A 13175-nucleotide genomic window follows, 5' to 3' on the forward strand; every position below is an offset into this window, starting at 1 on the left:
CCCACTTATAACCATTGTTCAAGCTATATCACTATCCAAAGTAAGTTTCAACACCTTCTCACGCTTGGTCCTAGACATTTGGGGCGTGAGATTTGTAGGGACTGAATATCTGCAAAATTTAGGGCAGGTTTTGATACAAACTTAGAGGTTGGATTTGGGCCTAACTCATTAAGAAAAGCAAGCTTGTTGAGGATTGCCAAAGCCTTATCAGGACTAATTTGGCATACCTCTAGTCAAAGTGGTATCTCAACCACTTCCAACAATTTTTAACGTACTATGAGGAATTTATAGTCTATAATGTTTATACTCTAATCACTTTATACTGGCATATAAAATGATAAGTTATGTTGTAAATTAGTTACTGCAGAATATCTTTTCATTGACCCAAACTAATATTATTTTTCCTTCTGTTTTTTCTTTCTTCCAATTATTTATTAAATTTTGCAATTTTATCATGACCATACAAGTAAAATTTTATACTGGCATATTAAATGTTAAGTTATGTTGTAAATTAGTTACTGCAGAATATCTTTTCAATGACCCAAACTAATATTATTTTTCCTTCTGTTTTTTTTTTCAATTATTTATTAATTTTGCAATTTTATCATGACCATACAAGCAAATTTTAACTTTGTGTTTATCTATGTTAGCGATTCGGAGGGTTATAGCCCGATATAGCTCTGAACCCCTTCCATCTATTCCCTCTAATACTGAAAAGGCAACATATGGGCCAATCCACTTACAAAGACAATCTTCATTATTTGATATGTTTGATTTCACCAATTCCTCCAATGCTTTTGAATCAAAAAATCCGATGTCAATGGAGAATGTGGGCCAGGTATGTTATTGCTGTTCATGCTGAATTGCTGATACAAGATCTCTAACTGGTATATTATTGAAGCTTGATGCATGCGTGTTCAGTTTTTTGGTTTCTTATTGTATGTCACTGAATACAAAGCAAGGAGTGGCGGCAGAATTTTGTCCATACCGAAGGTGCAATTTGAATACTTTCCTTAATTCTCATAATTTTTGTTAGCTGCTTTCATCGTATTTCTGCTACTCGATAAATTTTACAGAATGTCTTATCTATCTAGAAGAATATAGCTTCTCTAAATATTAGAATTGTGAAATATGCAGGTGCATGACAGAGCTCAGGTATTTATGTCATGCTCTTCTGAAAGAACGGGTGCAAGACCAGCTTATGTTGGTAGTGTGGAAAGATGGTTGAATAAAAAACTCAGCCTCCCTGAATTTCAATGCCATTCTAACATCAACTTATATATTCTGGTATATACCTGTTTCTTTTTCCTATTTATTTATTTATGTAAGAATAAAATATTTTGGAGGGTCAGCACTTGAGCTGCAGATTTTCTCCTTTTAATATTTCATGGGATTTTGAAGTTTTCTATTCTTCCCACCCTATGTAGGTTGAAAACATGGGTCGTGTAAATTACGGGCCTTTCATCTTCGATAGGAAGGTAAAATTCACAAATATGATGACGCTTCTCTAAAAGTTTGATTGTAAAGTGGTTGATCTATGTCACAACTTCTACAGGGCATTCTGTCTTCTGTTTATTTGGATGGGAATAGAGTGCAAGGATGGAAAATGTTCCCTATTCCATTGCACAATCTAAATGAAGTTCCAAATTACAATCCCATCACGCAGGCTACATATTCTGCATTTGGTGAAATATCAACTTCCAGGAAAAGGTTGATGAATAAATCTGGTATGTGACAAAATACATAGTATGCTCAATCATCACTTCATTGGATTTTACATTGATGACGTTAATATGTGATCAAAGTGTTTCTTTTGTAGAAAATACTTCAAAAGAACCTGCTTTTTATTCTGGACGCTTCCTAATTGATAAATCAAGTCGGGTCAAGGATACGTTTTTGTCATTCAAAAATTGGGGAAAAGGCATTGTGTTTGTTAATGACTTCAATCTCGGTAGATATTGGCCGGTAAAACAATATTTTAAATCCTGATCTTGAATGAATTATTTGTGCAATTATGTTACGTAATTTAATTTAATACTCACTACTCAGTGATCTCTCTATCTATATGATTTTATTTTCTTTCAAATATTAATTTATGGTTCTTTAATAGTTGAGAGGACCACAGTGCAACCTCTACGTTCCTGCTCCAATCCTTAAGCAAGGAGATAATTTTTTGGTATGACTTGGCAATATTTATGATTTATGTATCTATCTTAATCTCTAGCATTCATTTATTATTGTATATATAATGTGAATTTATCTATCTTAAGTCATCATCAGTTAACATAAGTGTTACTTCAACTTCAAGGAAGATTCAAATTCTATGCGTCATTATCTATTTGTTTCTAGTGTCATTTAGTAACTTGATTTTATTTTGGGTGAATTAACTTGAATTTTCTAAAAGAATTAGGGTCCATTTGGAGTGGCTTATTTGAGCCTAACTACTGCCATAAATATTTATGAAATCATTTGAGAAAACTTATGAAAATAGCTTATTACATGTTTATAAGCTATTTTAAACTAATTTCTAAATGGGGCTATACTAATAACTTCATTTTTGTGGAAATATCATTGAGAATCACAACTTGATTGATGGTGCAAAATGTACAGGTAATATTCGAGTTGGAATCACCAGACCCCAAACTTGTGGTGCACACAGTTGATGAGCCAAACTTCACATGTGGATTTAATGGGATGAACAATAACATTCATCAGTTGTAACATATGGAGAGAAGATGTATGTAGGTTTAGAGTTTATCTGTATGGCAATTGTTATGAACTCTCTTTTACAATCATTGCTGCTATGCCTGTGTAAGGCAAAATGTGAAGCAAAAGTTTGACTTGTTGATTGGATCGTTTTTTATCAGTCCTTAAAAAAGTCGCAGTTTAAATGTCATAACATTATTATTTAGTAGTTGATAGCTTTCTATCCTACATGCAATGGACAGATTAATTCTTTAAGCGAAATTCATCAACAATTTAAGTTTAACCACTTAGTTAAATTAAAAGATATTTCTGTCTTATCATTTAACACACTATGTTTAATATATAGGAGTTTTCCAATTCAAACCGATCTAAAATATTATTTGATGTCAAATTACTGTTTAAATCGATCCAATACCAGGTTTGAATAACAATAGTCAATAAGCAAACCAATCTAATAATAATATTTTATTTCTGGTCTAGGATCCAAAATATTATTCTCCAATATTCAGTTAGATAAGTACTTTTTGCACAACAAATATCAAATTCAAATATGGTCATATACTATAAGTGATCACACATACAAAATGTCATGAATTTGACATTTTGTAGTTATATAGTAGTCAATACTTATTTTTTGAAATAAGTCCATTTTTATTTATATTTTGATATTTTAATTATATTCTTAATTGAAGTTATATGATAAACTATCTAATAGTTTTGAAATTTAAAAAACAAATGTAGGATTGTTCTATTAGTTTAGAATCTTTAATTCAATTGCTGTATTAACAAAGTTCAATATTTATTGTGAGTGCTTTATCTAAGGCCTTTAAATTTTTATTTCTGTATTTATTTTTTGTCTCTTGTTGGGGGCTTGCCCCCTTTCTCTCATTAAAAATAATATATTAATAACATATTAGTATTTTTTATAAATTACTCAAAACAATCAAAAGAAAAGGTTAATTTAAAGATAATTTTTTTTAAAGTGAAAATTTACGTTTAACAACAATTACACAGTTAGCGTGATATAGCAACACCCGCCAAAATAGTTCCATCTAAAATTTTTGAAAAAGAAATTGGAAGAATATATTCACTTGAAAACGCAAGTAAGATATATCCCCAAACTTCATTTCTTTCTTGTTTTCTTTCATTCTCGCACTGTGTGGATTTTGTTATTCATGTTGTGATTTTGGTTTCTTGAACGATTGTTGCTTTTCTTTGAAGATTCCAATTCCATTCACATAGTATGTTTTCTTGTAGTTCACACTTTCTTTAATTCATTCTGATTTCCAGATTTTGATTTCATTCTATACCATGCCCTTTTATTAACTTTTTCTTTCCTCTGTTGTCTTTTTTCTCAATTACAAATTTTCTTATTCTATCAAATTTAGGTTAACGAATTAACCTGTATACGAAATGCAGATACTGATTTTATTATGTCTCTATTCTTATTTTGCAGAAAGTTTTATCGTTGAAAGTGATCTAGCTGCTAGCTTGAGAAAGGGGGAAGGGAGTTTAATTCCAGGTAAACTATATATATATATATATATATATATATACATTAATTAAGCTCTTTGGTGAAGGATTCTAATTTTAGTTATTATTGAAATCAACTAATCTATATAGTCTTATATATTTAGGGATGGAGAAGATACCTATTTAATGTCTCTTTTTGATATGTACCATTTTGAGATTTTTCACTGCTGTATAACAATATCAAAACTAGTTTTTTAATTGGATTATCTTCTCAATCTTTTAAATACTAGTTTTTTTATGCCTTTTTCATTATATTCCTTGCCAAATAGCCACAAAATTTTGTCTTCTAATTCTTATGACTTGGATAAAACCTGGTGTCAATTCACTGATTCTGCATATTACTCTCCAATCTTTACATTAAGAAATAAATTATCAAAACACAGATCAATCTTCAAGGTAGTGGATGATATATTTTTCGATAATTACTTTTAACATTCATTAATTGATTTTCTTGCATGTAGAAATATGATTTATTTTTTTTATTGCATCTACTTGGACCATGGGAGTATTAATTTTTAAATGCAAGAGATTGTATAGGTGTTACATGATATTTTAAAATATTATGGAAATAATTAGAAAAGTTTATTTCAACTTACTTTATGACATTAAGTATTTGGAGAAACTTATAAAAATAGCTTATAATATAATCATTGAATTAACAATGAGATTATGAATTTAACTCCTTTATCTCACAAAATTAATCACTAATTACTAACAGAGTTATTTTATTAAAAAAAAAAACATTTAATTTATCTATTTATTTAAATGTTCACTTGTGAATAAGAGCCTTGTGATTATATAATGTAATGAAATAGAAAATGTTACGTAGAGAGGGTAACTTTAAATAGGTTTGACTTCTTACATGGGTTTTGGATTTGTCCCACCATGATTTTGTAACTTTTTTTTACCAATATTGTATTTGCTTAGAAAAAATGACATAGAGAGTGTTCTCAATGTTTCATGTTGCAGATGTATGTTTTGGATGAACAAGTGAGTCTTATCTGGAAGCAAGCGTGTTTCAATATAAATTCAAATTTGCAGGTTATTCCTACTTTTTATTGCTAAAAATATACTTTGTTGTAGTGAGTGTGAAATTAAGACTATGGAACGTGTTAAAAGATATCTTTTTCAAAAGATAATATATCTATTTGGTATAATTTATTTTTCTTCTAAATCTATCTCAACAAAAGTCATATATTAGCTCCTTTCTATCGATAAAAATTTCTCCACAGTATTCAATTGAAGTTTATTTTTTTCATTATATTACTCTTATTTGATTAATTTTTTCCTACCATTTTTCTAATAATTATTTGATTAAAATGAAACAAAAAATATAAACCTAAGAGGATAGTGATGTATTCTATAGAAAAAGAAAATGAAAGCAAATCGTAGCTGAAGCGAGTTGTTTTGTTTTGTTTATCAGAATTAATATAAGTAGTTATCTTTATTTGACCTGACTTTCCAAACTGAAATATTATAAGATTACATCAAAAACGACCAATTCCTAAAATTCCACATCATGATATTGCTCTCCTTCTTTTGCCCTTCAACATGTATGTATAGAGATCGCGCAAAGAAGAAAAAAGGTCCATTGAAAAATGACAACACGTAACAATAATCCTACTGTATTTTAGTAGATGTAATATTTATTACATCTACTAAAATAAAAAATTACAACAATAATCCTACTATATATAGTTTTGACCACCGTTTTGAGTAATAATAATGATTAATTCTTTGTTAAATATTTATCATAAAATGTCGTCAATCTCCTACTGCGATCCAAAAATAGCGCTTCACAGAACAGAATCCGTTAAGATTACGTCTCTCTCCTCTGATTAATTATTTTTTAATTAAATATTGTTTTACCATGCAACTAATTGAATTAGGGGAGGAGCCAGTAAAAGGCATATCAATAGAAAATTTAGATAATAGTAAATGAGTGTTTTCGTTCGCATGCATTCACTTTATTACATGTATTAATTCATAATGAATTATATTAAAATGATATAAAATATATATTCTAATATTCAAAATTAACTTACATTTTATTTATTATTTTTTAATTAAAATCCATAATTTTTAAATTTTTAACTTATAAGTAAATTTATAAATTTTAATTAATTTTAAAATTAAATTCCCAATTGAAATTCATGAATACTCATATTTGATCTTTGATTTTATATTTATACCATAATATGTAAAATAATTGTAAAATTAATATAAATTTCATTTAGAACAATAATTTAAAAAAGTATATATATATATATATATATATATATTTTAAGTATAGTTTAAAAATTAAAAGTTTTCAAAACAAACAATAAAAAATAACTATCGTATGAAAATCTCAAGAAAATCTCATAATATAATATAAGTATATGTTAGTTAATAAATATTTATTTATTTATCTCAATTTATTTTTATCATAGTAATAATAATTTTATATTTTAATTTAATTGTATAATATTGAATGATATTTTAACCAAAATTAAAAAAAAAAAAAGAGATATATATTGACGGAGATTTAGAACTAGTAAAATCTTATGACTCTAGTTGCGAGTTGCGACTTAAAATAAATTATATTAAATGAGATTGAAATGGGTTTTTACCTTTTAATAAAACTAAAGCCATATAAATAGGTTATTAATTGTTTCTTGTTTCTCTTTTTATGCTCAGTTCTATCGTCTCTTACTTTCACCCAAAACCATCCGGACATTGCCGGCCATCACCCAAGACAACCGACATTCCTCTTTCCGGCAACATCCTTCCTTCTTTCTCAATCGTGTAGTTCTGGTTAGTTTCTATTCATCTATATATATACCACTAATTTATTTGATTCTTATTTTAAACATTCTAGTATTATTTATTTGGCCCAGGGCACTAAATAGCAGCCCTGCATGAAGCATGAACAACAATAACCATAACAATAATCACAACAACAACTCAAGAAACGGCAACGGAACCACACAGGCTTGTGCTGCTTGTAAATACCAACGTAGGAAGTGCGGTCCAACCTGCATCCTAGCACCATATTTTCCTCACGATCGTCAACAGCAATTCTTGAATGCCCATAAATTATTTGGTGTTGGTAAAATCACCAACATGATCAAGAATGTTCCGCCTAACCTTAGAGGCGCAACCATGAGTACAATTATGTATCAATCTGATTTGCGTGCTCTTGACCCTGTTGGTGGTTGTTATGGACAAATTCAACAGCTTCAATCTCAGATTGAATTTTTCAATTCTGAGCTTCTTTTCACCCTTCAACAACTTGCTCTTTTTAGAGGCCAAGTTCATAATAACAATGCTAATCGTCATCATCATCATCATCCTCAATATGGCATCATTAATAATAATATTATTCCTCAACCCGCCCAAGTACTAAATCAATCTCAACAGCACCAGCATTATGCTGATGAAATGAGTATGTCACAACCACAACAACAGCAACTACATGATGATGTCAACAACCTCAATCTCAATCCAAATTATGTTCCTTTACAAGAGGACCTTAATACGTGGGTCGATTCTATACCGTTGTCGCCATTAACGTTGCAGGATAACAGAAAGGAGGAAGAAGATGAACAAGAACAAGAACAGGTTGGTGATGATTATGCAAATGATCAGAAACCCGTTCTTGACTTAATTACTGAAATGAATTCTTCGGATAATCATTAGTATTGATTTAGGGCACCAGGTTTGTTAAATTTGGAATTACTTTATCTTAATGCATTCATTGCATGAGTATTTTTTAATATGTGCCTGGCATAATTATTAAAATATTCCGTATATGTTTTTAGAGAAACATCACATTGATTAACACACTTTTCAAAGCGTTTATTTGTTTGATTAAAATTTACATAGATTTCACCAAAATATATAGATTTTATATAAATTTAGTGAAATCCATGTATATTTATATGCATGTGTATTTCATGCATGAAGCCAAGTATTGTTGTTGTTTGGTCTGTTACAACTAATTGAATCTAACACCAAGTCACTTTAATTGTACTGGTGCTAATATCATGTTTTGTTCATTAATTTTAACATTTTCTGATAGAATATTTTCTTGAATATGCAGTGATGATGATGATGATGCAGTGATAATGATGATGATGATGCGGTTTTGTAAAAGGAGAGGGGTATACGACTGCATTGATTGGAAAGGTGCAGCAATAACTTTGTTTATTCTTTCAAATTAGCACAGTTTCTTACTATTTTTTGCAGTCTTTAGACTTAGAGTATTGCCACTACATTGTGTCCAATTTTCAGAATAGTATTTTCTTTTTTAGACTTAGAGTTTGTAGTCTTGCATGTTGCCGCCATGTTACTGATTAGAGTTTTTTTTTTTTTTTTGCGGCCGCAGCAATGTTTCTTCTAAAATAATAATAGCTCCTGTTATATAGTGAGGTAAATACATAAATATATATTATATAATATATTACAGAGTCGCTTTAAAAGTTGTAATATATTACACAATCATTGGATCTAAATTTATATTTATATTCAATGGTATTGCAATATATACTGCATCTTACACCAACTACTAGAGATTTAAATTCTTTAACACGAGTTTAGATTCTTCACAACGGTTACATAGATCCCTCATCTGCTTCACTAGAATATCTAAATTTAAGAAACACACATGTGACACACATATATAAAAGCAAATGTACACAACTTACAAAACATTGCAAACAAACGATTTATTCAGAGAAATTATAAAAGCACATGATCAAATTAACTTTTAGGACTATTAACAGCAGAAGAAAGGTGAAGCTTGATATTCTCCAGCTGCAACTCCAACTGCAAGTTCTTCTTCCTCTCAACTTCTAATTCTGTTCTCAACTTAGAAATCTCCTGCACCATTTGCTCCTCACTATCAGCCACATGAATCTCTTCTCCACCAATTAGATTCATCAGAAACTTGACTTGTCCCAACTCTTGTTCCAAGCTCCCTTTCAACACATTCAGAGTTCCCAACATAGCTTCACGGTTGTTCACAACCCTTCCTCCAATATTACTACCTACTTTTTCCACCACAAGAGACTCATCATGATCAACCACATCAGAAGAAGTATTCGGTTTTGGTTCCATCACAGTTCCTGATGCAACAACATCATGCTCTTTGATCACTTTTTCTTCTTCAAACCGAACTTGTTTCACTACATCATCTCTGCAGTGATCCTTTGGGAAAACCGGCTCAAGTTTCAACCCATCTTCATTGAAATTCCAACCACTAATTCTTCTCTGTTTCACATTTCCCTGCATCCCTGGATCTTCATCATCATCATCACTACCCTTTGAATTTGGATCCACAACTTTGCTTTCATTATACCTTTTCTCAACACTAGGCAATCCAAGCAACACATTCTTCACCAAAAAATCCGAGCTTTTACAGTTTTTAAAGAAAGGGTGTTTAAGCAACTTCTCAGAAGAAGGTCTTTTAGTAGGATCTTGATTCAAGCAAGAAGCAACCATATCCTTAAAAGCCTTTGAGAATTTATTGCTACCTCCATGACCTTTACTATATTTATCAAAATCAGAAAATCTAAACCTCTTAGTGATATTAAGCATCATTGACTTAGAAGGAGGAAGATGAGAAAGTGGTGGTCTTCCATGTGCTAACTCCAAAGCAGTTATACCAAAAGACCAAATATCAGCTTTGAAACTGTAACCATTGTGAGAGTGAATAACCTCAGGAGCCATCCAATAAGGTGTTCCAGCAAAATCAGTAAACATAAAAGAAGAAGTAGAATTAGAAGATGAAGATGAAGCAGAACATGCTACTGATCCTCCTCCTGAACTATTGTTTGACTCATAAATTGAAGCTGAGACACCAAAATCAGCAAGTTTGACTGACCCATTTGAGTCAACAAGGATATTACCAGCTTTGATATCTCTATGAAGGTGACCTTGACCATGAAGATAAGAAAGAGCATTCAGAGTGTCTTTCAGAACAATGGCTATGCATGCTTCAGTTAAACCGTTTTGGAAAGAATGAGTGATTATGGATTGTAATGAACCTCCGGCCATAAACGGCATAACCACCCAAAGACGGCGGCCGACGGTGAAGGAACAGTGAGCTTTGAGGATGTTGGGGTGAGACAGAAGTGATAAAGTTTTTGCTTCACGTCGAACATCGTCGAGGTCGGGGCGTGATCGGTCTAAGTCTATGGATTTTATGGCGACTGGTGTGGAGTTTATGGGGATGCAGAGTGCTTTGTAGACGACGGCGCTGTTTCCGGCGCCGATCTCATCGATGATTTTGTATGAGGATGAGTCTAATGGGTAATGCACCCTTTCTGCTATGTTGGCTGCCATGGAAATATATGATGGAAGTTAAGAAAAAGAGTGTGTGTGTGTGAGAGAGGTGTTACCAAATACTCCTATATATAAGAAGAAGTTGAGTCAACAAAAGTTTATTTATTTGGTTTAAATTTTATACTAAATATATCAATTGACATAATTTTTAGTATATAAAAAGATGAATGAAATGGTTTGTTGATGGGTGGATGTAGAAATGAATTGATGAGTGGCAGTATTCTTGTGAAGGTTGATGAAAAAAGAAGAAAGTATGGTACTATGGTAAGCCAGCGGTGATTTATGTCTCACTTCTCTTAGTGGCTATGAAACCATGCATGTGAATATCACAAAAATGATGTATACTAGTAACTATTGTTATAAATAAATACTTTTAATATTTTGTAGATTTTTTTAGGTAACTGATATGAATTTCTAATGGGAATCCAGAACTTTTATGTTCATATGATTGCAGAGCAAAACTCTTGTTTGGTCTAGTTTGCTTTTTATTTTATTATTTTAGTTTGGGACTTGGAGGCATTTACAAACTCAATTATTTACTAGAAACTCAGTTTTTTTTTGTCATCATCAACAGAGAGATGCCAGTAATTGCAAAATAAAATTGTTTCAAGCATTAGTTTCCAAAATAGTAGTTAGTGTTTCATAGGATTCAAAATCAGCTTTTATTAAACTCTAACAGTTTATTATGGTAGTAAATGACAAAGTTTGGCTTCGTAGCCGGTAGGTTGTTAATTAGTGTTATTGGAGTTAAAGAATTAAATATAACTTGGATATCATCCTCTCATCATAAATGTTATTTAAAATTCTGTAGTTTTCTCTTTTTTATTAGAAAAATATATAGTCTTATGTTAGGTAAAATGAGGTTGCTTCATTTAATCGTTAATAATAGTAGTTATATTATAAAAATGTTTTTTAGATAATATTCAAAAAATATGTTGTTATAGCTAACTACCTTTACATCCACTAAAAAATGAATTGTATAAATTAACAAATAACTATAACTTGAGTTAATTTATATCTAATTCATAGCAGATGCTCCAGTCTTTAGAATTGTCGAATTTTTTATGAATTTTATGATTTAATAGTAAAAATTGAGATCTTTGATTTCATTAAAAGTTCAAATTCAATAGTACTTTTAAGTAAGTGTTAGAGGATGGAGCCGACCATCCAAATTCATTGTTATGGGCTCAAACAAGAGTTGTTGGTCAAGACACATTAAAACTCAAAGTGCTTTGTGTGTTTTTTGGTTTAACCCATTTCCAAATAAGATTGGAATTCCTTTTGTATCAAGAGTCCATGGTCCTTCCTTCTAAGGAAAAGTTGGGCACCTATTTTTATCATCTCGTCAGTTCTTAATGCTTTATCACCAATCCCATGCATTTCATAAACCCCCAAATAAATGAGTTCCATGAGATTAATTAAGGTTTTTTCTTATGCATTACAAAAAAAAAATTGTTATTCAGTAATTTACTTTAGATATTATCTATTAGTGAATACTAAAAAAGTATAAATTGTTTTTTCCTTCTACAGTATTGAAATTCATTTTTTTTTTAACTTAGACTCATTTATAAAAAAAAATATTTTATGAAAAATTATTCAAAACAAATAAAAACTCTTTAAAGTGGGTTTTTTTAATAAAAAAAATATTTATTTTTTTAAAAAAATCTGTAACAAATGGGCTCTAATTATCTAGCCTTAGAAATATTAAATTAAACTAAAAACTACTACTAAATGTGCTTCATTGAAATCTCCACAGTTCATTTATTCGCTTTCTCTGATTCTATATATAGTATAATTTTAATATTTTTCTTTGTATATGATCGTCTTTATGGCTTGAATTTGGTGATGAGAGAAAATTAGGATGGACACTTCAAATTAATTTGACTTCAATACACTTTTAGTTTTTTATTTTGTTCAAAATGAAATTTTAATCTTTTTATTTTTAAAATTAGTTTTTTTGTCTTCTTAATAACTAATTCTTGCAAAAAAAATTGTGTTCCATTATTTTTGATGATATAACATTCTCATTATTAATTAATGACGTGACACTTACCTAATGTTATGTTAGTAAATTGGATAAAATATTTTTCATGTCATTATTATTATTATTATTATTATTAATTTTATTTATATAATAAAATATTTACAATCAGTTTTTTTTAAAATTAAAAGTTTAAAAATAATATTTAAATTTATTTACTTTATTTAACTTTTATTTACCAATTTAAATTTTAAAAGTTATGAAAAGATTAAATTATCCGAATATATTTATTATAGAAAGTTTAATTCACATTCTGACAAGTCCTTCTTTCAATTTCAGATACACATTTGTTTGTATTATTGTTTTTGTTGACCGGAAAGGGACAGGGCCCCAATTTTTGCTCGTATTCTAAATATATGTATCATAATCTTGCATTTAATTTTTATTCTAATAAAAGAATCGTGTTCCGCTCCAAAATTTAGAATGTGAAATCTTACGCCTTAGCCATACCAATGCAACTTCATATTTATTTAAGGCCCAAGAGGATAAAAAAAACATATTTTTTTAGAGGCACGTGGTTTAGGGTTGTACATGGGTTTAGGTTGTGGTTGGTCAAAACTAAAACTCA

At 29.8% G+C, this 13175-nt stretch overlaps 3 protein-coding genes across 7 annotated transcripts in view; 2 read left to right on the forward strand and 1 right to left on the reverse strand.

The window, feature by feature from the left end:
* The window catches only part of LOC101511475 (beta-galactosidase 17), a 13604-nt gene extending 10690 nt beyond the window's left edge, over positions 1 to 2914 (forward strand). For both annotated transcript variants that reach the window (XM_004486776.4, XM_027331522.2), the window contains 8 exons: positions 651 to 838; positions 922 to 993; positions 1138 to 1287; positions 1428 to 1478; positions 1556 to 1727; positions 1820 to 1965; positions 2111 to 2176; positions 2611 to 2914. In XM_004486776.4, coding sequence (XP_004486833.1) covers positions 651 to 838; positions 922 to 993; positions 1138 to 1287; positions 1428 to 1478; positions 1556 to 1727; positions 1820 to 1965; positions 2111 to 2176; positions 2611 to 2721 — 956 coding nt within the window. In that variant the 3' untranslated portion in view covers positions 2722 to 2914. The remainder of the gene's footprint in view (positions 1 to 650; positions 839 to 921; positions 994 to 1137; positions 1288 to 1427; positions 1479 to 1555; positions 1728 to 1819; positions 1966 to 2110; positions 2177 to 2610) is intronic.
* A 901-nt stretch (positions 2915 to 3815) lies between these two features.
* On the forward strand, positions 3816 to 9613 carry LOC101498778 (uncharacterized). 4 transcript variants are annotated; one of them, XR_012162624.1, is made up of 7 exons: positions 3816 to 3947; positions 4163 to 4228; positions 5209 to 5280; positions 6919 to 7035; positions 7119 to 7939; positions 8324 to 8409; positions 8609 to 9613. XR_012162624.1 is itself a non-coding variant. In XM_012714958.3 (6 exons), the coding sequence occupies exon 5, from the start codon at positions 7147 to 7149 to the stop codon at positions 7918 to 7920; it is 774 nt and encodes a 257-aa protein (XP_012570412.1). In that variant the 5' UTR covers positions 3816 to 3947; positions 4163 to 4228; positions 5209 to 5280; positions 6919 to 7035; positions 7119 to 7146; the 3' UTR covers positions 7921 to 7939; positions 8324 to 8535. The 4 variants fall into 4 exon arrangements, 2 of the variants coding, with proteins under 2 accessions (XP_012570412.1, XP_012570417.1); XR_012162625.1 differs by having other exon boundaries at positions 7119 to 7842; XM_012714958.3 differs by lacking the exon at positions 8609 to 9613 and having other exon boundaries at positions 8324 to 8535.
* On the reverse strand, positions 8790 to 10566 carry LOC101511164 (serine/threonine-protein kinase BLUS1). Its single transcript, XM_004486775.4, has one exon. It carries the CDS (start codon positions 10564 to 10566, stop codon positions 8983 to 8985), a length of 1584 nt encoding a protein of 527 aa, XP_004486832.1. The 3' UTR covers positions 8790 to 8982.
* Positions 10567 to 13175: the final 2609 nt, after the last annotated feature.

This window comes from Cicer arietinum, chromosome 1, assembly GCF_000331145.2.
Source record: "Cicer arietinum cultivar CDC Frontier isolate Library 1 chromosome 1, Cicar.CDCFrontier_v2.0, whole genome shotgun sequence".
NCBI lineage: Eukaryota > Viridiplantae > Streptophyta > Magnoliopsida > Fabales > Fabaceae > Cicer > Cicer arietinum.